We start from the raw sequence: 24,894 nt of genomic DNA on the forward strand, positions 1-24,894 counted from the left end.
GTTCAAATTTCATATATTTCCATCAAATAGACTCATTATAGCCTAAGCTACATGTCTATTTTTTCTGTATGTCGCCGATACGTATGTGTCTAACCAATGTGTTGCATCTGGAATGCAAGGAATTTGATTCATAATTCAGATCTTAATTAGACAAGGGAGTATGTATTTTTGCACTTCAATATAATGGATGACAAATGAAGCAAATGTCTAATGATAAAGGAAACATGAGTTTAAACTATTGATTTCACTCTGCCAAACAAAACTGTCTCGTTAGAAGGGTACACAATCAGACAACTTTTTTTTTCATTTATGCAATTGAGCGGGAAAGCCACTTCTTTTGAGTTGCGGTCTAGGGTCTTCATGTTGTCAGCCACAACCCGACTTATTCTGAAAAAAAGCAGCCAAACAAAATGTATTAATTTCCTGAAAGTACACTTCACAAACTGTCCTGCGGACATCAATACATGTCAGAATACAGTACAGTAATACAGTAATTAACAAAAAAATATATAATAATATCATATATTTTTTATTATCATAATTTAATTTATCATTTTTAAGCTCATTAGGCAGTTCTGTGCAGTGACAAAGGTGACATGCTGTACAGCAGTAAGGCTATGGAGTGAGCAATGGTGCTACATACTGCATCCATAGAGGTTTTTGGACAGCAGTAAGGCTATGGAGTGAGCAATGGTGCTACATACTGCATCCATAGAGGCGTTGGACCCGCAGGATGTCCATGCGGCTCATCTGGGTGGCTCTTCCGATCTGCACATTGGCGTTGGGAATGGGGACAATGGTGGGCTGCCGGTTTGCGGAGAAGGCATACCTGAAAAGCAGAAGATACATCTATGTCCCCAAGTCAAGCATTTACTGCAGTGTTTGACATTTTATTTCCTTACATGTGATGTGACCAGAAAAATGTATTAATGATTCTCTCCCTCTCTCTCTCTATCTGTTTGTGTGTATGAGTGTGTGTACTGTATGTGTGTGTGTGTGTGTGTGTGGTGTGTGGTGTGTGCATGTGTAAGTACGGTGCAGTACGGTGGCTGACAGGTGCAAACGACGTGCAACTTATGACAACAGATGCAAATCAACAAAACACGTGCAAATAGATAAAACACAACCAACTTAAGAAAACATCTGCATCTTCATTTGACAACACGTGCACATCATTTAGAAAACGCGCTGCAACTTCAGACAACAAAACAAATAATGGATGTCCAACGATTTCTCCCCCTGGACATGTTTTTGACTGCTGAATACGTGATTTTAGTGCGGTGTGCGGGTGATAGCAAGAAGTGTAAGAAAAGTCCTGTGCAGCCACAAATTCCAATTTTCCGCGACAGCACTCCGACTCCACTGTGCCCACCCTAACCCCACAGAAGCGCACTTGACATCATTAGCCTATTTCAGTATAGCTAAGGAAAATTACTTTTCTGATCGTCTAAACCACACCAGAGATGTTTGGCTTTAAATATGCATTATTGCATTACTATCTGAACTGGGAATTTCTGGAAAAGCTCTTGACTGGTTTGAATCTTACCTTAAAGGGCGTTCTTTCAACGTGTCTTGGCAGGGACAGGTATCTAAGTCTCATGACCTCACCACAGGTGTGCCTCAGGGATCAGTATTAGGACCCTTGCTTTTCTCTATTTACACCACTTCCTTAGGTGATACCATTCGCTCCCATGGATTTGACTATCACTGTTATGCAGACGACACTCAACTTTACCTGTCTTTCCCACCTGATAACTCTAGTGTTTCCCACCGGATTTCTGCATGCCTTAAGGATATTTCAGCCTGGATGAAAGATCGACACCTTCAGTTTAATCTCTCAAAACAGAGTTTTGGTGTTTCCAGCTAAAACAGCTATTCCCCAACAGATTAACATCCAGCTTGACTCAACTTCACTGACCCCAACTAGATCGGCACGAAACTTGGGCGTTGTAATTGATGACCGACTTAACTTCTCTGAGCATATAGCTTCTATTGCAAAATCATGTCGGTTTATGCTTTACAACATTAGGAAGATCAGACCTTATCTGACACAAGATTCCACACAACTTCTTGTTCAGACCATGGTCATCTCTAAGCTGGACTATTGTAATTCACTATTAGCTGGCTTACCCGCTTGTGTAACAAGATCATTACAGCTGATTCACTAACTAGATCTGCTCCTAGTTATTTTAATTCAATAATCAAGCCTTACATCCCCAACCGCCCACTGCGGTCTTCTGGTGAGCGTATGTTGTGTCGACCAGTCATGAAAACTGGGTCTAATTCCAGACTCTTTTCTTCAGTAGTTCCATGTTGGTGGAATGAACTGCCCAGTGCTCTCCGTTCCTGTGGTAGTTTTGGGTCGTTTAAGAGGGGTCTAAAGACATTCCTATTCAACATATACTTAGTTGTTTAAGCGCTTATGTGTTATGGTTTATATAATGTTGTTTTATTTTAATTGGGCTGTTAATTAATTTGACATTATAGTTTATTATTGATATTCTCCTTAATGTAGTCTTAGCATGTCATTGTTTTTATATTATTGATTGAATTGACATTATTGTTTTATTATTGCCTTTCCCCTTTTTTACATTGCTTTTTATTAGGCTATTGCTTGAATTGATATTATTGTGTACTACAACTATTCTCCTTACTATATTTGACCTACATTTTAATCTGTTCCCTGTTCAATTTTAAATATTATTATGTTGTTTTGTATTTATGTGTCGCTTTGGACAAAGGCGTCTGCTAAATCCATAACCATAACCATAAATATAGCACATAGAGGTGAAGGTCAGAGCAATCATGGTTGGAAAATTTGCTTGTAGCTTTGCGCAAGTTGGCAAATCCTCCACTGGTCAAAGAATTCTTTCCCTCGGCATGACGGAACCCCTTTTCTTTAGCTTTACAGCACACAAAACACAGCACATAGTCCTTATCCGACACATACTGTAGCCATTGCCACTTTGAGTACCAGCCTGGCTGAAAAGATTGTTCAAAAGTTTCTGTCCCGAACCTCCTTCCAGGATAACTGAAGTCGCTTGGCTGACAGGGCTTTTCGAATCCTTCTATAACGTTAACGTTAGTGCTAGATGCTATGATGGTGCTGCTAACGTTAGCCGAGTTGCTTGCTAACGTTATTTCAGAGTCAGACTCTTCAGCTGCTCCAACACAGTTTGCCTCGGCGGTGGACAAGGAACCGTCAAGTACAACATCAGATGAAATCTGGCTAATTATCGCCACATTACTATGGCGGATCAAAAAATTGTGTATCCTTTTCTGCGACATATTCTTTTCTACTAACGTTCCAGTCAACTAGCCTCAGCCTGCTCGCTCGAACGTGAGTCATGTCACTGACTCACGTTCACGTTGATCTCTATAACTGTTAATTTTTAGTAGCCTATATTCAAACCTATCCATAACCCTTTTTTGCTATTTAACTCATCATTTCACATACAAAAATATAAATAATGTCAGACAGCGATTTAGTAATTAATTTAAAATATATATAATATTTTTTTAAAATCTATCTCCTGCCAGCAGGGGGTGCTGCAGCACCCTCAGCACCCCCCTTCCCGCGCCCTTGCAGAGCACCTTTACGTAGGAGATGATGGTCATTAGACAGTATTTGTTTAAAGTGAATAGGTTTATGTTTTGAGATGCATTTAAGAACATTTGCTTAGAACAATGAAAATATGAGTTCATGAAAGCTTCTAAGCTTCATAGTTTAATGCTATGTGAATACAAATCCAACATATTTTCTTTATTTTTTACTAAATCTGAAATGCAGTTCAAGTGGAAGTAAAAGTTAATGATCTATGGTGCTATGGTAAATGACTTCATGTACTGTAGCTGAATGAATATGTCTGGAACAATGTATGCATTTGAAAATCCACATTTCTTGGTAGAATAAACAGTCGTGAGAAGCCATTTACACATGTTTTGTAGTACACTTTTTAATCCCATCACAGATTGGGATAAATGCTACAGAGCCACGCTCGCACCCTGGCTTGGTGGTAACACATGCAACTCAGAACTGACCTTCCGTAATGCATGACGGAGCCGTAGTCATAGGGGGTGCCCAGGTTGTTGGTGTTAATCTTGTTGAAGGCGTATGCCAGTCCTGTGGAAGACCAATGTTTAGTGAGCTGTGAACAGCTAGATAGATAGATAGATAGATAGATAGATAGATAGATACTTTATTGATCCCCAGGGGAAATTCAAGAACAGACAATGTGCCATTTATAAACTACCAGTAATAAAATCCATTTTGTTAAGCATTCATTGTCATGTTGTGTAGAAAGGCGGTACACCGCGTAAATCTACTAACTACATTATTCTAGTTAAATGTTACACTATATTTCATTTTCTGGCACATTCCAATATCTCATGCAGCCAGGTAGTGATAACAAAACTACTAGTAACAGCAATAATAACAACAGCTGTCAGTGACTGTAGACTCCCACTCATATTTCTCAGAACATGGGGAAACCCAGCACTCAGGATAATCATGTAGGAGGTCCAAGATTTTGCTGACTCTCTTCCTTGTCTGAAAGTAGGACCAGTAGTTCTTAAGTTATGTGTGCAGACACACACACACACACACAGAGAGAGAGAGAGAGAGAGAGAGAGAGAGAGAGAGAGAGAGAGAGAGAGAGAGACGGGGAAAAACAGGTGGACCCAATTGCAATACCCTAGACCCAGGGTTTCCGTTGTCTGGTAATTGGACATTGGCCGGAAAAAAAATGAAAATTGACAAAATTAAATCTCTCCGGTCAAATTGTCCGAATAATAAACCCGCCCCCCTAACACAATGAATTTGAGAATAAGCCTAAAATGTAGGCCTATACTAAAGCAAGAATACACCATCCTTTGGCTATCTTTTAAAGGAACAGGCTCTACCGTTACCATATGCTGCATTTCAAATAAAGTGCACGTTTAAAATGTCTGTTATAAACAACAAACGAATGAGTGAGACGGTTCAAACATGGCCAGGCCCAGGCAGACTAGCCTTAAAAGCTTTTTTCAGAGGCCAGACGCAATGGATGATGGTAAATCGGTAACGCCTGAAGCCTCAGATGTCCGGTCAGCTCCACCCCCACCAGAGAAAAAGCCAAAGTGTCAGGCGTATCGGTCAGAATCAGTGAAGTGGAGGTGTAGGGGGTGCGGCCGTACCAAGACACTTGTCATTTTCCGTGTAGACAGACCCATGGCTACACTGGACATACAACTGTGTTCTGTTCCCAGAGCATGCTTTCCCTGTCTATGACCGCGGATAATTTGCGGCACAACAGAATGGTATCATGGAACCGCAGACAAAAAGAAAAAGAAACTAAACATTTTCCAGATTTAGTGTTTAGTGTATTTAGTGTTATCAAATAAAGAGGCGTAGCATTAGGGGGTAGTGGTGTGAGCGCTCATTCAATGTGTGTGCGCATCTGCGCAAGTGAAACTGTTGAACCACTGGAAATAACGTGGTAGCAGCAACAAACAACATATTTAATACAACGAACAAAGCGGATTCTTGCTGTACATGAAAACAGCATAGAAACTGGCTAGATCTTTAAATTAATTGACACAAGTTAAGCATGTTTAAATTAGGCTAATAAACATGTTGCATTCTACACAGCCTGATTGTGTCATTCTTTAAGCTATAGCCTGCCTGTCTTCAGTTTTCCTCAACTTGACTAATTAAGAAGCGATAGGATATTTGACCGGCACATCATCAAAATGTCTGGACCAGTGACCGGCACCACTTTTTTCAAGCGGAAATGCTGCCTAGACATCTGAAAGGGGGGTGAGGGTACAACAAAACATTTAATACAGTATATGCAAACTAAGCCAGAGGGTAAAACACATAGTAGGTTTAAATAGAAGGTGGTGGTAGCGCAGTGGCTAGCTGGTCTAGCATGCAGTAGCCTGGCCCTCGTAATATAATTGACATGTGTAAGTCACTTTAGATAAAAAAAGTGCCTGCTAAATGAATAAATATAAATGAAGAAATGTAAAAGACAAATCAATGAATCATTTTGTGCGGATGCAGCAACAGGTCTTGCTCACCTCTGACGATGTTCTGGTAATAAATATAGACGTGTTGGTCACGGTCACTGCGGCACTGCTCGTGGTTGAAGCCCAGGGCGTGCAGGAGCTCATGCTGAATCACCATGTGGTACACACACCCCCGTCGATCCAGGGACAAAATCTGTTCTCCACCTCTACGCCCCACGAAGGACCAGCACCTGCACCATCAACACGACCATCAGTGGGAAACAACAGACTTTCCTTTCAATTATTCAAAATGCAAGAATCAAAAATCATTGCAATGCTATTTTTCTGATGCGGAAACAATGTACTGTACAGTATATTGCACCACATTTGGGAACTCTTAGATTAAAAGGTCACTTATGAAGACTGAGGATGTTTTTTTTCCTTCATTACTGATTTGTCTTGTGAACTCAAAATAAAAATTCTCGATTGAATTTGATGGAAAATCTAAATTCACCAAGTTGTGCATTATTGTGACATTTGCTGCGTATTAGGCACAGTACCCTGAGCGTGACTGGATGTGCACATAGTCTCTCTCCCTTGTGCGTCGTCGGAAGCGGATACAGGTGGACTGGGCAAAAGACTGCAGGCCCCTCTCAATGGTGGCTCTTTCACGGGACGCTTTAAGGAAGAACGGCAAAGATAAAGATAAGGATAAAGATAAAGATAAAGATAAAGAAGAGACACCATAGATAAAGATTAGATAAATCTGACAAAAGTGTTTGTTATTAGAATCACTAACTGTACCTTTAAAGGTGCCCTGCCACACAAAACCGTTTTTTAATATGTGTTTGTGCTATGTCGTGAATGTGAAAATAAACAGCTACTGTACATCCTCTGTCAGCTTTAGCCACTGAAAAGAAATAAGCAGAGAAATTAGGCCAATTGCAAAAGCTCTTCAGATTGACGTGGAATTGATGAGCTCATTACTATTCATGAGCTCGCCCAGTTGAGACCGCACCCACAAAATTCGTTTAGCTCTGTGACAGTTTTCGTAGGCCTATGCAAGGATGGCTGAATGTCAACGGACTTGTGCGCTATGCATGAATAGAACTTCAACAATGCATTTTGCCCAAGAACCCAGACTTGAGGATCAAATGACCTTAGTTTATTTTTTGGAGCAATGCTACAGGCTTTGCAAAAAGGTTGCTGTTGAAGCCTGGAGCAGTAGGCTACCATCGCAGCAGTCTACGATCAGTGCCCGTAGTAAAACGTTATTGTCAACTCAAGGAAGGGGTTTAATGAATTCGCTAGCCTAGCAGGTTTTATTTATGCACGTTTGGACAATGCTAGCACTCGCTAGCCAAGCTAAGTTCATGCCATGAAGCTAAAATTAGTTGATAATGGCTGTCATGTTATGGACGAAACCTACTAGCTGGTAGCCAATCAGAGTCAAGCAGCTTAGCTCGTTGAATATTAATGAGAACTGGCGCAAATCGAGCTGAGTCTTCATGCAGGCTTTAAATACCACGCTAGAATGGCTTGAAACAAGGTAACCAAGGCATGTTATTAGGGTTGCCACCTGTCCAGGATTTTCCTGATTGTCCCGGATTTGTCCCGGTCTGTCCAGGAAAATTAAAATTAAAATCCTGGACACTGAATGACACTACACCTCACATTGCTACATTTGGTTTTTCTTACAGACTGAATGACACTACACCTCACATTGCTACATCTGGTTATTCTTACAGACTGAATGACACTACACCTCACATTGCTACATCTGGTTATTCTTACAGACTGAATGACACTACACCTTACATCTCTTACAGACTGAATGACACTACACCTCACATTGCTACATCTGGTTATTCTTACAGACTGAATGACACTACACCTCACATTGCTACATCTGGTTATTCTTACAGACTGAATGACACTACACCTCACATCGCTACATCTGGTTATTCTTACAGACTGAATGACACTACACCTCACATCGCTACATTTGGTTCTTACAGACTGAACAATGACATTATTTGTTTTTATTCCACATAAGCAAAGAAGCAGAACCTAATGATGTATCCCCCTTTTTTCTCAATACTGCCCCCAGGTGTCCACAACTAAAAACTGTTGAAAATATAACAAAATAATAAAGGTCTGCTATTAAATAAAGCAATTAACTAAACAAATAACTAGAAATTGTCATTCTTACTAATTTTAGCTATACAATTGTCGCTTAGAATGACGGTTTTTATCTTGGGTTAGATGTGCGAAAGGCGCCGTTGCTTACAAACAAAAAGGTCGATTGGATGGTCAAAATGTCCAGGATTTTTGTCAGACACAGGTGGCAACCCTGCATGTTATCCACATAAAATGTTACAGTGTCCATGGTAGAACTTCAGACATTACCACAAAGTAATGAAATACGTGTGGCAGGGCATCTTTTAAATAAATGTAATATCTGTCCAATGAAAGATGACCCTTACAGAATCACTAACTGTACCTCTAAATAAATGTAATATCTGTCCAATGAAAGATGACCCTTACAGAATCACTAACTGTACCTCTAAATAAATGTAATATCTGTCCAATGAAAGATGACCCTTACAGTACTGGTTGGAGATGTAGTAAGGCACGTAGACTAAGCCGTCCCGGGCACGAGGCCACTTGCAGCCACGCGAGGTGCAGGGGTCAGCGTTCTGGAACCCAGTGTACACTGCGATATCACCCTCTGTGATCTCTGGGTCATCAAGCGCTTGCCCTGAAATTGAAATAAATAAAACAGAATTATTTAAACAAGCAATTAAGTAAACATACAAGTAATTTAAGACATACAGGAGATTTAATATAGTTGTTAGGCTTATGTGTAGTTAAAATGGTAATGGAACTGATTCTTTGGGTTATATAGTACAGTATCATATATGTTTAATTCTACCTTAATAATCATGAGTGACCTGTAGTTAGAGGAGTTTTTTTCTGAGGTGCAACACTTTCTTACCTGCATTCTTGCTGGCCCTTTCAATCAGACCAGACACGGTGTACTTCTCCTCCTCAGGGATATCGTCTAAATCATAAAATAACACTATTATTTACAGCAGATTTAATGTAATATCTACTTGTTAGGCCTATGTGTGGTCGAAATGGTCTTGGACTTTGGGCTCCTTTTACATAATATTTAGGTTATAAATATTGATATGTGATGTTTAGTTCTATATCCCGATAATCAGTAATGTATAATGAGAGGATTTCTTTTGAGACATGCAACTATTCTTTACCTTCCTTCTTGTCAGCAGCCCTTTCAATCAGATTGGACACTACGTTATCCTCCTCTGAGAACTTGTCTAAAGTTAAAAATAGCATTAACATTATAACTATTCAATACAGAGTATGCAGTCATGCAAGACTTATCCACTTTGTTACAACTCACCTCTTCTCAAACCAAGAGGGCCACCTTCTTCAACATCCTCAGATTTTGCCTGGAAAAAGACGTTACAGACAATGCATATGACAATATAAAAACCAGGATATTTCTCAGACTTGGACATAAAATTCCATGGACCGTTTTATATCAGTCACTAAAAAAGTTCAGTCTTAGTATTCTGAAACAGGACAGAAGCACCCAGACCAGGGCCAGATCTGCTCCTCTCTCTGAGGTCTGACTTTTCCCTGCTCTATGGATACATCAGGATAGATTACCTCTTCATACTGGCACTGGACTGTGTTGAGTGTCCCCAATAGAAGGACAAGCAGAATGACAGCAGAGGTGTCCATGACCAGTCCCCAGTAAGCTGTTTCTGTCACTTAGACGGGATAAATTCAGGTTTATATGGCTGAAGAATGCAGAAGCACAGTTTCTGAAAAAGACACTGTTGCAAACCAGGCTAACCAAGTTAAAAAAATTACTTTTGCGTACCGCATAGCTTAGGTAAATAAAACAGGGAAGTTGCATTGTTGCATGATTATTAAGCAATAAGCCCTGATAGGCCATAAGCATGTCGTGCAGCAATAATATAATACTAAGTAAATTAATGTAATGAATACACATTGAATAGGTAACAGAAAGGAACTGTGAACACACAACACAGCTTTGTGGTGTGTGTAGAGTTGCATAGAAGTGATAATAAATTAGGTTGATTATGGCAGTCAAAGTCAAAATCTTCATAGGGAAACCACTCTCAGAGGATTGTATGGTAGGAGCAGGCTCCACTCAGGCTCTTCTTTGTAGTGCTGGGCCAAACGTATAACTGATCAGAAAGGAGAAAACAGGCCGCACTTTGCATACACAATTTTTTATTTCACAGACGCTGCATCGTATGATGTTATGTTGCTGATTGTGGGCCTAATTCAATGAAACACCAAGAAGGAGAAGGAGAAGAAGCTTAATAACCCAAGTGAAATGTTCTTGATGGCTGTTCTGGTGGTGATGTTGTTTGTTCCTGGTTTGGTTCTTTTCTCTGGCTTGGCTTTGCTTAGAGCCCACATCAACGGGGCATAAGCACAGGTGTGAAACCTATTTGTTGCGCACAGAAACTGCTTTGTTGGTGATTTAGAGTTGTCTCTAAACTACATTGTGAGCAGTTTATACTTAATGACTCTCCATTTATGCACGCAAAACATTTTACAAGTATGATCAATTACTTTACTTTACTTTAGCCTTTGTAGACTAAACCATGCTTTTCCTTACTTGAAACACCTTTGTTGAAAAATAAAAGAAATTGAAGACTGAAATTAGGGAGTTGTCTCTAGTGGGTGTTTGGGAATGAATGCTCACATTTATTTCGTGTAGACATTTTGTGGTCTTAATGCAACATTTTACAAAACATTGACAGGGCCACCAAGCACTGTGAGCAAGTCAACAGCAGAAAAAACTATTTAGCAAAGCATAAATGTCCCAGCCCGGTGTTTAGGATGCACCGTAGACAGGTATCTATCTTCCATTCGTAATGTTTCAAATTTCATATATTTCCATCAAATAGACTCATGACAGCCTACAGTGGGTTACATGTAGGTTACATTTCCATCAAATAGACTCATGACAGCCTACAGTGGGTTACATGTAGGTTACATTTCCATCAAATAGACTCATGATAGCCTACAGTAGGTTACATGTAGGTTACATTTCCATCAAATAGACTCATGACAGCCTACAGTGGGTTACATGTAGGTTACATTTCCATCAAATAGACTCATGACAGCCTACAGTGGGTTACATGTAGGTTACATTTCCATCAAATAGACTCATGAAGGCCTACAGTGGGTTACATGTAGGTTACATTTCCATCAAATAGACTCATGACGGCCTACAGTGGGTTACATGTAGGTTACATTTCCATCAAATAGACTCATGACGGCCTACAGTGGGTTACATGTAGGTTACATTTCCATCAAATAGACTCATGACGGCCTACAGTGGGTTACATGTAGGTTACATTTCCATCAAATAGACTCATGACGGCCTACAGTGGGTTACATGTAGGTTACATTTCCATCAAATAGACTCATGACGGCCTACAGTGGGTTACATGTAGGTTACATTTCCATCAAATAGACTCATGACGGCCTACAGTGGGTTACATGTAGGTTACATTTCCATCAAATAGACTCATGACAGCCTACAGTGGGTTACATGTAGGTTACATTTCCATCAAATAGACTCATGACGGCCTACAGTGGGTTACATGTAGGTTACATTTCCATCAAATAGACTCAAGGACGGCCTACAGTGGGTTACATGTAGGTTACATTTCCATCAAATAGACTCATGACGGCCTACAGTGGGTTACATGTAGGTTACATTTCCATCAAATAGACTCATGATAGCCTACAGTGGGTTACATGTCTATTTTTCTGTATGTCGCCGATACGTCTGTGTCTACTGTAAACCAATGTGTTGCATCTGGAATGCAAGGAATTTGATTCATAATTCAGATCTTCATGAGACAAGGGAGTATGTATTTTTGCCCTTCAATATAGTGGATGACAAATGAAGCAAATGTCTAATGATAAAGGAAACATGAGTTTAAACTATTGATTTCACTCTGCCAAACTTTATTGGTTTAAACATGAAAGCTAACAAAACAGTCTCGTTAGAAGGGTACACAATCAGACAATTTCTTTTTTTTTTCATTTATGCAATTGAGCGGGAAAGCCACTTCTTTTGAGTTGCGGTCTAGGTCTTCATGTTGTCAGCCACAACCCAACTTATTCTAAAAAAAGCAGCCAAACAAAATGTATTAATTTCCTGAAAGTACACTTCACAAACTGTCCTGCGGACATCAATACATGTCAGAATACTGTACAGTAATACAGTAATTAACAAAAAAATATAATATAATAATATCATATATTTTTTATTATCATAATTTATCATTTTTAAGCTCATTAGGCAGTACTGTGCAGTGACAGAGGTGACACATATGCTGTACAGCAGCAGGCTATGGAGTGAGCAATGGTGCTACATACTGCATCCATAGAGGTGTTTGTACAGCAGTAAGGCTATGGAGTGAGCAATGGTGCTATATACTGCATCCATAGAGGCGTTGGACAGGCTATGGAGTGAGCAATGGTGCTACATACTGCATCCATAGAGGCGTTGGACCCGCAGGATGTCCATGCGGCTCATCTGGGTGGCTCTTCCGATCTGCACATTGGCGTTGGGAATGGGGACAATGGTGGGCTGCCGGTTTGCGGAGAAGGCATACCTGAAAAGCAGAAGATACATCTATGTCACCAAGTCAAGCATTTACTGCAGTGTTTGACATTTTATTTCCTTACATGTGATGTGACCAGAAAAATGTATTAATGATTCTCTCCCTCTCTCTCTCTATCTGTTTGTGTGTGTGTGTGTGTGTTTGTGTGTGTGATAGCGAGAGTGTGTGTATGTGTGTGTGTGTGTGTGTGTGTGTGTGTGTGTTTGTGTGTGTGTGTGTGTGTGTGTGTGTGTGTGTGTGTGTGTGTGTTTGCAACTCAGAACTGACCTTCCGTAATGCATGACGGAACCGTAGTCATAGGGGGTGCCCAGGTTGTTGGTGTCAATCTTGTTGAAGTTGTACTCCAGTCCTGTAGAAGACCAATGTTTAGTGAGCCGTGAACACACAATGTGCCATTTATAGACTACCTGCAATAAAATCCATTTTGTTAAGCATTCATTGCCATGTTGTGTACAAAGGCGGTCCACAACAATAATAATAACAGCTGTCAGGGACTGCAGAGCTTCACTCAGATTTCTCAATGCTAAAGAAAGAGGGGGGAAATCCAGCACCCAGGATAATCATTTGGAGGTCCAAGATATTGCTGACCCTTTTGTCTTAAAGTAGAACCAGTAGTTCTTAAGTTATGTGTGCGGACACACACACCCACAGATGGAGAAAGACAGATGGACCCAATTACAATACCCGAGACCCTGAAATGGGGGTGAGGGTACAACAAAAAATAAATAGAGAATATATAGAGACTGAGCCAGAGGTTAAAGCACATAGGTTTAAATAAGGAGGTGGTGGTAGCGCAGTGGTTAAGTAGCTGGTCTAGCATGCAGTAGCCTGGCCCTTGTAATATAATTGACATAATAAGTCGCTTTAGATAAAAAAAAAAAAAAAAAAGTGCCAGCTAAATGAATAAATATAAATGATGAAATGTAAAAGTCATTGAATCATTCTGTGCGGATGCAGCAGCAGGTCTTGCTCACCCCTGGCGATGTTCTGGTAGAGAATACGAACATGCATGTCACGGTCACTGCGGGTCTGCTCGTGGTTGAAGCCCAGGGCGTGCAGAAGCTCATGCTGGATCACCTGGTGGTACACACACCCTCGTCGAGCCAGAGATACAATCTGTTCTCCACCTCTACGCCCCACGTAGGACCAGCACCTGCACCATCAACATGACCCTCAGTGGGAAACAACAGACTTTCCTTTCAATTATTCAAAATGCAAAAATCAAAAATTATTGCAATGTTATTTTTTCTGACATGGAAACAATGCGTATTGCACCACATTTGGGAACTCTTTGATTAAAAGGTCACTTATGAGAAACGGACCTACTGTATGGACTGATGGTCTTATTCTGGATTTCCATTCATCTCATCAGCAGCATGTACTAGTGAGAATACAGTATTAGTATAAGTATATATACTCTTTTGATCCCGTGAGGGAAATTTGGTCTCTGCATTTATCCCAATCCGTGAATTAGTGAAACACACACAGCACACAGTGAGGTGAAGCACACACTAATCCCGGCGCAGTGAGCTGCCTGCATCAACAGCGGCGCTCGGGGAGCAGTGAGGGGTTAGGTGCCTTGCTCAAGGGCACTTCAGCCGTGCCTACTGGTTGGGGTTCGAATCGGCAACCCTCCGGTTACAGGTCTGAAGTGCTAACCAGTAGGCCACGGCTGCCCCCAATACAGTGCGGGAAACATATCCTGAAAACACTATTTCAAGGCATGACATATGACTCATGCAATTTCCATGTGTACTAAGCTGTTTGCAATAATCTCAGAGCAAAGATGGCTGTTTATATTCAAAGCTGTAAAACCAAAGACTATTGAAGTAGGCCTAGTGCTATGATGCTGATGGATTATACGGTTTTATACAGAATATTAAAGCATACAGTGTTTCAACAAGAAAATTCTATGAAGTTGTGTGTGGTAACTTACTTGAAGTAAGACTCGAAGTATGAATGTTTTAAACTTAATTTATTATTTGTGTGACAACACTGTTTTTGGTAACAAAGTCAGGAGTACATGTGACAAATAAAGAATCTTGAATTTTAAGATAGATTTAAGGTAGCTAATGTCAATGTAATTTAGCCACACACTGCATTATTAAGATAGCTAATGTCAATGTAATTTAGCCACACACTGCATTATTTGCAAGTCTTGCATGTGTGTGCTTGTCTGACGCACTCCGGCCGAAGTTAGCCCTCTGCAGCAGCACAGAGACAGGCAGATCCTCAGAAGGCAGCTCCTCCTCAGACATCTCTGCAGAAAGCAAAGGGGAGACAACGCCGCGCCCTGAAGATAGTGAGGTAAGCGAAGACGGAGACAGGTATCAATTCTTGGATGCAAGAGAAGGAGCAGTGTGGTGAAACACAATTATGGGAGTTCTTTTTGTGATGATGTCAATATGGATACAAGCAGAGATGAAAGACTGTGTTACACAACCTCTCTGTGCGAGTACCTAAGTTACTTAATCAATTGCAAAATGTACATCTCTTTCCAGTTGGTCGACATGTGATTGTTGTGGTCTTTCTGTTCTGAGGTGAAACAGTTTTCAGAGATAGATAATGTCACTGATTTGTCATCAGATAGAGTAAATGTCATAATATTACAAAAAGTCTATTTGCGCACTACTTGGACAACTATTAAGACAGTTAAGACACATCGTCTGCGGTGTCCTGCCGGCAGGATGCTTACCCCCCTCGCCCACCACCCCCCAACATTCTAAATCAGATTGGTATGTAGCATAGTCATATTATACATCATTTGAAAGCTTGAATTTTTGGGAATCAATACATGACAATCTTTTTTCATGTAGAATATGTGTAGCACTTTACATTATCAGATAAATCTAACTATGTCTCACTTTTAAGAAGTTAATCCTCCACCTTTGGTGCTTCCCTACCTTCTAGCTCCAGTGTATAGCCTTAGCAATATGCTATAGCATATTCGGTCTTGAGATATTCACAGGAATCCATAGAAATTTAATAATCATGTTATTTTATCCAATATTAGTTGTGCAGATGTATAGTCCATCTTATACACACCAATTGAATTGAAGTAGAAATTGCAAAGATATATATTTTTGTGCAATTATTCCATATTTAGTGTAGTCATTATCAGAATCCCTGAAGAACAATTCAAATGAAAGCATGAAACTTCAAAGTGTTACCATTTATTTAAGACCATTATGCTTCTACTCAAAGGGGTTCATAGGCAGTAAGCATTTGGTTGTCAGTATGCATTTTGGACAAAAGTCCTATGGGGAGTTTCCATAGGGCATTTTACAAAACGCATGAGCATACTTTGCCAAATAATGGTCTAAGGTACTCCATATTTTCATTCTACATTGATCTACTTTTAATCATAGCTTCAAAATAGGGGCCTAATTTATAAAAGGGATGCGTAGAAACCATCCCCTGGGGGGCCTCATTTATAAAAGGGTTGCGTAAAAGGGTTACCTCTTTACGCAACACTAAATATGAAGATGCCCTGCTTTCAGAGGATAACTTCCGTCCCTTGGTTGTGTAGGCTATATATGATATAAAATATCTATAGCCTACATTGTATAGCTTACAGTCAAATATTACCTTTCTGTTACGAAGCTGGGAATAGGCCTATGAGCGCAAATTAGGATGTAGTGGAGGCTAAACGCGAGTAAATGCAGTTTATCCACCTCTGAAATGTCAGAAATAGAGTTTAGCCTACCCACCTCTTATTAGAGTTTATCCACCTCTCAAAAAAGTGTATTCACTTTTAACATTCAAAACTGTATGATCAAATACTATCCTATATTCCCAATACTGCACAATAACCTCCAACATTATCAAACTGTTCGAACGCCTTTTTTGAATGCCTTCCTCTCCTAAACGAGGGCAATTGGACATTTGATGGTCAATATTAGATTGGTGAGAACACTAAATATACTAGATCACCTGTAAGAATGTTTCAATTATTCTATCGTAGGTCTTGGTGTTTTTTTTTTTAGATATTGTGAAATAAGTAAGCTATACGTCTTTTCACTTTCTTAAGTGGGCTATAGTTCTCATTAGCCAAACCATGAAACATTAAGCTGCGTCCAAAAACGTCTTTAAAATCTTCTGATATTGATCATGCATATGGCAAAGAAAGACATGAGATCGTTGGTCTTGGAATTTTGAAAATGCATTGCACTTGGACCTCAGATTACTTGCAGTACCCTGGTATTACCACAAGGAAATGGTCGTACGTCAAGTTTGAACCTGACGTGGAGATAAGCACTTTTTTTCACGTCAAAAGGCGGTTTTTTATAAATCTGAGCGTTGGCATGGATTTGAGCGTACGCACGGTCTAAGATCAAACCTGTGCGTAAGAACCCGTTATAAATGAGGCCCCCTGGTGCTAGGTCTCAGTTGTGTTTTTAAGTCATATCAAGTGACTTGGAGCGCTAAAATGTGGTCAGTTCAGATTCAGATCTAGCCTAGAAATCTAGAGTGGTTTGGTGGGCAAGATAATGATTGATGGCCAGCAGTTTTAAGAAAACAAATATCCCGGCAGCTGCCAGGGCTAAAATTTGATTAATAACAAAGGAAACATATTGGGGATGACAAATGAAGGAAATTACTAATGACAAAGGAAACATGAGCTTCAACTGTTTCACGCTGCCCAATTTTATTGGTTTAAACATGAAAGCTTAAGAATTTACTCATTGTGTACAGTCAAGGGTTTGGGTTGATATAAACTTGTAGTACTATAACAAAACAGTCTTGTTAGAAGGGAACACAATCAAACTTCCTTTTTTTTCAAACATTTCCTTCATTTCAATTGAGCGGGAAAGCCAGTTCTTCTTTTGATTTGCGGTCTGGGGTCTTGTCAGCAACAGCCCAACTTATCCTGAAACAAAGGATAAGGACAAAAAATAACTTATTTTTCCTGAAAGTATACTTCATAAACTGTCCTGCGGTCATCAACACATGTCAGATTACACTAGGCTACACCTGAAATAATCTATATTAATCTTAATTCTATACACTAACCACTAAACAACTATTCATTTAGTAAAGAAATGGTAAAATAATGTACATTTTAAGTCAAACATGTGTTTAAGTAAGTAATTAACTAAATATATACTGTATATGCATATATACTGTATAGGCGTTTGTACAGCAGTAAGGCTATGGAGTGAGCAATGGTGCTACATACTGCATCCATAGAGGCGTTTGGACAGCAGTAAGGCTATGGAGTGAGCAATGATTGCTACATATAGCATCCATAGAATTGGACCAGGCTATGGAGTGAAAGGCAATGGTGCTACATACTGCTGCATCCAGCAAAAGGCGTTTGGACAGCAGTAAGGCTATGGGTGAGCAATGGTGCTACATACTGCATCCATGAAGCGTTTGACCCGCAGGATGTCCATGCGGCTCATCTGGGTGGCTCTTCGATCTACACACATTGGCCGTTGGGGAATGGGGACAATGGTGGGCTGCCGGTTTGCGGAGAAGGCATACCTGAAAAGCAGAAGATACATCTATGTCACCAAGTCAAGCATTTACTGCAGTGTTTGATGTTTCATTACCTAACATGTGACCAGAAAAAAAAAGAATTATCAATGACTGTCTCTCTCTTTGTCTCTCTCTTTCCTTGAATTTTCCCTTGGGGATCAATAAAGTATCTGTCTATCTATCTATCTATCTATCTATCTATCTCTCGCTCTCTCTCTGTGTTTGTGTGTGTGGGGGAGAGAGAGAGAGAGAAGAAGAGAGAGTGTGTGTGTGTGTGTGTGTGTGTTTGCAGCTCAGAACTGACCTTCCGTAATGCATGACTGAGCCGTAGTCATAGGGGGTGCCCAGGTTGTTGGTGTTAATCTTTCTGAAGTTGTGCTCTTGTCCTGTGGAAAACCAATGTTTAGTGAGCCGTGAACACACAATGTGCCATTTAAAAACTACCTGCAATAAAATCCAGACCCTGACTGCAGACCCTCACTCATATTCCTCAATGTTAAAGAAAGAGGGGGGGAAATCCAGCTCCCAGGATAATCATGTAGGAGGATCAAGATGCTGACCCTCTACCTTGTCTGAAAGTAGATTCAGTAGTTCTTAAGTTATGTGTGAGAGAGAGAGAGATAGAGAGATAGAGATGGAGATAGAGAGATAGATAGATAGATAGATAGATAGATACTTTATTGATCCCCAAGGGGAAATTCAAGCAACGGGGAAAGACAGATGGACTCAATTGCAACCCCTAGACCCCCTAGACCCCCAACACCCCCCCTAGACCCCCTAGAACCCCTAGACCCCTAGACCCCCCTAGACCCCCTAGACCCCCCAGACCCCCTAGACCCCCTAGACCCCCTAGACCCCCAACACCCCTAAAAGACCCCTAGACCCCTAGACCCCTACACCCCAGAATCCCCTAGACCCCCTAGACCCCTGAAATGGGGGTGATGGTACAACAAAAAATGTAATACAGTATATATACAAACTGAGTCAGAGGTTATAACACATAGTAGTAGGATTAAATAAGGAGGCAGTGGTAGCATAGTGGCTAAGGAGCCGGTCTAGCATGCAGTAGCCTGAGTTGGGGAAGTTGTGGGTTCAAGTCCTGGCTTCCACCGTTGTGCCCTTGAGCAAGGTACAAGGTACTTAACCCCAAGTTGCTCCAGGGACAAAGGCCCTTGTGATATAATTGGCATACTGTATGTATTGTATTTTCCAAATGAGTAAATGTAAAAGAGAAATCAGCAGGTCTTGCTCACCTCTGAGGATGTTCTGGTAGTAAATACGGACATATCGGTCACGGTCACTGCGGGTCTGCTCGTGATTGAAGCCCAGGGCGTGCAGGAGCTCATGCTGGATCACCTGGTGGTACACACACCCTCGTCGAGCCAGTGACACAATCTGTCCTCCACCTCTACGCCCCACGTAGGACCAGCACCTGCACCATCAACATGACCATCAGTGGGACACTATATCAAAATGCAAGAATCAAAAATATTGTGGAAACAATGTACTGTATATTGCACCACATATGGGAACTCATCCATTAAAAGGTCACTTTTTATGAGGACTGCTTGAGGATGCTCTTTTTGTGGATTCTTCCTTCATTACTGTTTTGTCTGGTTTCTATTTGTTAAATTCTTGGTTTTCTCAAAGTATTTATAAAGCAATCAAAATCCAAATTCTCGATTGAAGTTGATGGAAAATCTAAATTCACCAAGTTCGTTGTTGTGACATTTGCTCAAATTATTAGGCACAGTACCCAAGGCGTGACTGGATGTGCACCTATCTCCATCCCTTTCCCACTGGACTGAGCAAAGACTGCAGGCCCTCTCCTTTGTCGTGCAAAGATAAAGATAAAGGCAAAGATAAAGAAGATACACCATAGATAAGATTAAGGACTGCACTGCACCAAAGATCCTTGATTGCAGCTTTATCGTACAAAACAAATGTAATATCTGTCCAATGAAAGATGGCCCTTACAGAATCACTTTAACTGTACCTCTAAACAAAAGTAATATCTGATAAAGGATGACCACCATAGACATCACTAACTAAATCTAAACAAATGTTTTTCTGTTGAAATGACCAAAGATACTGGTTACTAGCTTTTAACCCTCTCTGACTCGGCCTTTAAAACAAATGTATCTGGCCAATGAAGATGATATTCGGAACCAAGTGTACACTCGCGATAACCCCTCTGTACCTCTAAACTGAAAAATTAAATAAATAATTATAAAATGTAATATCTAAACAATGAATTAGAAGCACACAAGTACAGAACCATTAATTGTACCCAAAACTAAAATGCAATATCTTTCCAATGAAAGATGACCCTTACAGTACTGGTTGCCAATGTAGTGAGGCGAAAGCATACTACTTCCGTAGATAGGTGGCCATGACAACATGACATGACAAACACAACAGTTGAGTTCTGGAACTTCAGTTTTAAATGAGCAATCACCCTCTGTGATCTGTGGGTCATATAAGTATTTTAAAATTAAATAAATAATTATAAATATCAGAATTACATTTATGTACAATGTTTAAGACATGATACCTAAGTACTTTAAAATAACCATCTTGTTGCATAATGTTTGGTTAAAATGGTATCATTTAAAACAATACTTTCTTCTTTTGGGTTATACAGTAGTAGAGGTGCAACACTTTCTTACCTGCATTCTTGCTGGCCCTTTCAATCAGAGCAGACACTGTGTACTTTCTTCATGGGGGAATATCGTCTAAAGCATAAAATTATACTTAAAATTATGCTAGATTTAATGTAATATAGTCTATTTGTTAGGCCTACAGTATGTGTGGTCAAAATGGCCATGGACCTTGGACTCCTTTTACTTATGATATTTAGGTTATATGCTGATATGTGATGTTTAGTTCTATCCCGATAATTAAAATGTATTAGGATTTCTATTTTAAAGACATTAACTCTTCTTACCTTGACATATCAGAGGCCCTTTCAATCATTGGACACTATGTTATCCTCCTCATTTTCTTACTAAGATGCATGTTTAACATTTACACATATGCATATTCCCACCTCTTCTTAATACTTAATTCTTAAATGTTTAAAATGCTACAGGCTACATTATGCTTACATGCAGGGCCTTAAAAGGTTATTGATTCAAAGATTTATGTCACTTCTATCAGACAGAATAAATGTCCTTGATTTCTTAATGCCTTTTAAACCATCATTCAGCTTTTAGCCGGTAATATGAAATGTGAAAAATTTAATGAAAGCACTCACCAAGTGGGCCACCCTCTTCAACATCCTCTGATTTTGTCTGAATTAAAAAATTGCAGTCATGCATATGACAATACATCTGATTTTAAAAATCAGGATATTTCACAGAGTTGTACATAAAATTCCATGGACTGTTTTACATCAGTCACCTAAAAAGTTCAGTCTTATTATTCTGAAACAGGACAGAACCACCTGGACCAAAGCCAGATCTACTCTTTTCTTGAAGATAATTTACTGTTTTCTCTGCTGGATACATCAGGATAGATTACCTCTTCATACTGACACTGGATTGTGTTTAGCGTCCCCAGGAGAAGAACAAGCAGAATGACTGTTGAGGTAGCCATGATCAGTCCCCAGTTAACTATTTCTGTCACAGATGAACTCGGGTTTATATGGCTGAAGAATGCAGAAGCACAGTTTCTCAAGAAGAAAGTGTGGCAAACCAAGCTAGGTTAAAAATTACCATTTCGGAGATTAGGTAAAAAGTTGTAATAGGGAAGTTGCATTCTTGCACGAGTAATTAAGCAATAAGCCCCGAGATTTTAGAACTGCTAAGGGGCGTTGTTAGGCACGACGCTCAGCAGTAATATAATACTAAGCAAATGAATGTAATGCGATACACATTGGATTGATAACAGAAAGGAACTGTGAACACAGAACACAGTTTTGTGTTGTGTGTGGAGTTGCATAGAAGTGATAATAAATTCGATTGATGTGATAATTGATTGAAAGGTTATTTTTAAGCATTAAAACTGTATTTAAAGTGTGTCACCATGCAATGCATTGTCCAATTGTGGCAAAGTAAAAGTCAAAATCTTCATAAGGAAAACCCTCTCAGAGGATTGTATGGTATGAGCATCTCTTTTTTGTCTTTAAGAGTGATGGGCCAAACCTCAGAAAGGAGAAAACATGCCTCACTTTGCATACAAAAATGTTTTACATTTTGGCACAGTGCCCACTTCAGTGTGCTCAAGTGAATAAATGTTACAGCCACTCTTAAGTACACACACCCAAACATACACTCCCATAATCAACCAATGGCAATACAGTGTTGTTCAATACAACAATTTAATTAAAACAGTCCATCACTTATTAGTTTCAACACGTTATAAGCAGGATTGCATCATTGAATTTCCCCTTGGGGATCAATAAAGTATCTATCTAATCTATCTATCTATGTAGACAGGCGATCACTCATTTGCTCTTTTGTAGCAGAACCGCCGGGGGATCTTGAGAAACATGACAAACATTGCCTGCTGCAGTCATATCTCCCTGCATCCACTCCAACACCTCTTTCTTTCAAAATACCAGATGGTAACTTTAAGTGCTTTAATTGTCTATATGCAATTGCATGCTCATAGAGAACTATGTTGCACATCCAAACACATACGTTTAAAGTAAAAGGCAAAATCACTTGCTTATCCACATTTGTCATGTCTTAAAGGGGAACTTGGCAACTATTTCAACGTAATAACCCCGTTTAGAAATCATTCGGATGGTTAAATGACCTGTTCCGGTGAAAATGGTGACTTTCCCCGCTGCGCCTATCGTCCCCAGGCGGAAAACCAACCTTGCAACATTGAGACTTACCGTCCCAGAAAGAGAAGTGAGCAGGGTGCGATTTGTAGAGGGGGATGGTGAGGATTTCCCCCCCTCTGCTTTTCCTATCCCTACCTCTGCTAAATTATTTTTTATCGTCGGGGGGACAACATTTATCCCCCTCTGCCCCTCATATTGATTAATGCTACTATAAGTAAAGCGCTGCAACGTGAGAACAGTCTAGTAGGCTAGCCTACATAATAATCTGACATCAGAAACGCACCGTCACCGTCAGCACTGATGCTGTTGACACATTGGCTGCGTGATAACTTAATTTGGCCTTGATCGTGCAGGACATTTCAGAATGTCGAGTGTGTAATCCATCATAAATGGCTAGGTTCAATGGAAAAGTTAGCTGGACAAATGAAAGAAAACGAGAAGGATTCAGTAAAGCATAATAATGTTTTAGAACCTTCAAAATTAGAAAACTGATGCAACTGAGATGGAGGACAACTGCACGTAGAGTAGAACGTAGGCCTATTGTCCGAAGGAACCTACATTAAATGAGGAGATATTTGCTGAATGTCACAAAAAGTGTTACAGAAATTGCTTAGCATCGCTTATTCAATGGCTCTCTACCGAAACACCTGTAGTTTGCGGAGGACGAACGAGAAAGCACTAGTTTGATAAATCAGCCAGTAGTAGACAAATAACTTTGAGAAATAATCTGTACTGCAAAAACGAATGTTGGTGGGTATTTAAACTATCTAGCGGGTGTTTTAACAGCTGCAAGAAATAGAAGCTTCATGGTCCATGTTCTGGTTCGTAAATTATTTTCATAAAACTTCAAGTTGCCCTATAACTTTACTCTCCAAACTCTTCACTGCACTGTAGGCAATTAACTGACAGTATGATAGGCTATTTATTTTCTGTAGGCTACAATAAACAACTTTTGCAATATTACGCACTTGGCTACTGAACGCAAATCAGCAGGAGAGAGAATGCACGTAGCCTACGCAGCGTGTAGCGCAATGTGTAGGCTATTTGGTGACCAACTAACACTGTTAGCCAATTCACTAACTTAAGACTTCAGTGCCATCATATACAACGTTTTTTTACACAACAAATACAGAAAGGATGGAGGCAGCAAAAGTAGAGAAGTAATTTCAGATGGGGCAAGAACAAGGTGAATTTGTATGCTTGTCAAAACGTAGTCCTACCCTGCATTAGAGGAGCTGATCATCATACCAAGCACACTCGCTGTTTAAAAAGTCATACACCACGGTAAACCAAAACTAAAATGTTACAAAGGTGGCAAAAATAATATAGGGTATTATTAGCCATGACATTTTTTGGGGGATTTGGGGATTCATGTTTGAAACATAAGTGTGCCATTAGAAAGAATGATGAAAGGTCAAGCCATGATGCCAATTCAATTAGGTTTATGGGCCTGAAACCGTCAGTTGGTCTAGAGGAGGAGAACCTGAGAATTGCTACAGAGGGAGGCTTGGTACCGTTTTAATCTGAACACATGCACACCTAATGGCATGGATGAGGTCTTGTCTTTGACTTGTTTCTTGTAAAGGATGGAAATGGATGCTACTGATTTAATTGACCCGTGTATGATGCAATCCTGTTTATAACATGTGTTGAAACTAATGATGGACTTTTTTTTAATTTAATTGGTTGATTATGGGGGTGTATGTACAGTATGGGTGAGTGGTTGTAACATTCATTCACTTGAGCACACTGAAGAAGGCACTATGGCGAAACATGTATATGCAATAAAACATATTTGAAGTGCATCTTTTTTCTCCTTTCTGATCAGGGAAACCAACTACTGCTCTTCTCCATTCCACTCCAAACTGTATTTTGTAATATATTACAGATGCAATAAATTGAAAATGTAATTCATTTCAGAGA

The 24,894-nt window shown here is 39.9% G+C and overlaps 3 protein-coding genes across 3 annotated transcripts; all 3 read right to left on the bottom strand.

Annotated features, from left to right (window-relative positions):
* Positions 1-696: 696 nt before the first annotated feature.
* On the bottom strand, positions 697-9,759 carry LOC125307601 (low choriolytic enzyme-like). The gene is made up of 9 exons (XM_048263654.1): positions 9,685-9,759; positions 9,416-9,464; positions 9,264-9,329; positions 8,987-9,052; positions 8,597-8,749; positions 6,549-6,666; positions 6,061-6,239; positions 4,042-4,123; positions 697-829 (listed from the first exon to the last, which is right to left on the bottom strand). The coding sequence occupies exons 1-9, from the start codon at positions 9,757-9,759 to the stop codon at positions 697-699; spliced, it is 921 nt and encodes a 306-aa protein (XP_048119611.1).
* A 2,256-nt stretch (positions 9,760-12,015) lies between these two features.
* Positions 12,016-13,975, bottom strand: LOC125307626 (low choriolytic enzyme-like). Its single transcript, XM_048263681.1, has 4 exons — positions 13,673-13,975; positions 12,966-13,047; positions 12,565-12,689; positions 12,016-12,194 (listed from the first exon to the last, which is right to left on the bottom strand). The coding sequence occupies exons 1-4, from the start codon at positions 13,707-13,709 to the stop codon at positions 12,190-12,192; spliced, it is 249 nt and encodes an 82-aa protein (XP_048119638.1). The 5' UTR covers positions 13,710-13,975; the 3' UTR covers positions 12,016-12,189.
* Positions 13,976-17,326: 3,351 nt separating this feature from the next.
* On the bottom strand, positions 17,327-21,155 carry LOC125307602 (low choriolytic enzyme-like). The gene is made up of 6 exons (XM_048263655.1): positions 21,127-21,155; positions 19,433-19,611; positions 18,484-18,565; positions 18,078-18,185; positions 17,878-17,897; positions 17,327-17,568 (listed from the first exon to the last, which is right to left on the bottom strand). The coding sequence occupies exons 1-6, from the start codon at positions 21,153-21,155 to the stop codon at positions 17,564-17,566; spliced, it is 423 nt and encodes a 140-aa protein (XP_048119612.1). The 3' UTR covers positions 17,327-17,563.
* Between the last annotated feature and the right edge of the window lie 3,739 nt (positions 21,156-24,894).

This window comes from Alosa alosa, chromosome 14, assembly GCF_017589495.1.
Source record: "Alosa alosa isolate M-15738 ecotype Scorff River chromosome 14, AALO_Geno_1.1, whole genome shotgun sequence".
In the NCBI taxonomy this organism is placed as follows: Eukaryota; Metazoa; Chordata; class Actinopteri; order Clupeiformes; family Clupeidae; genus Alosa; species Alosa alosa.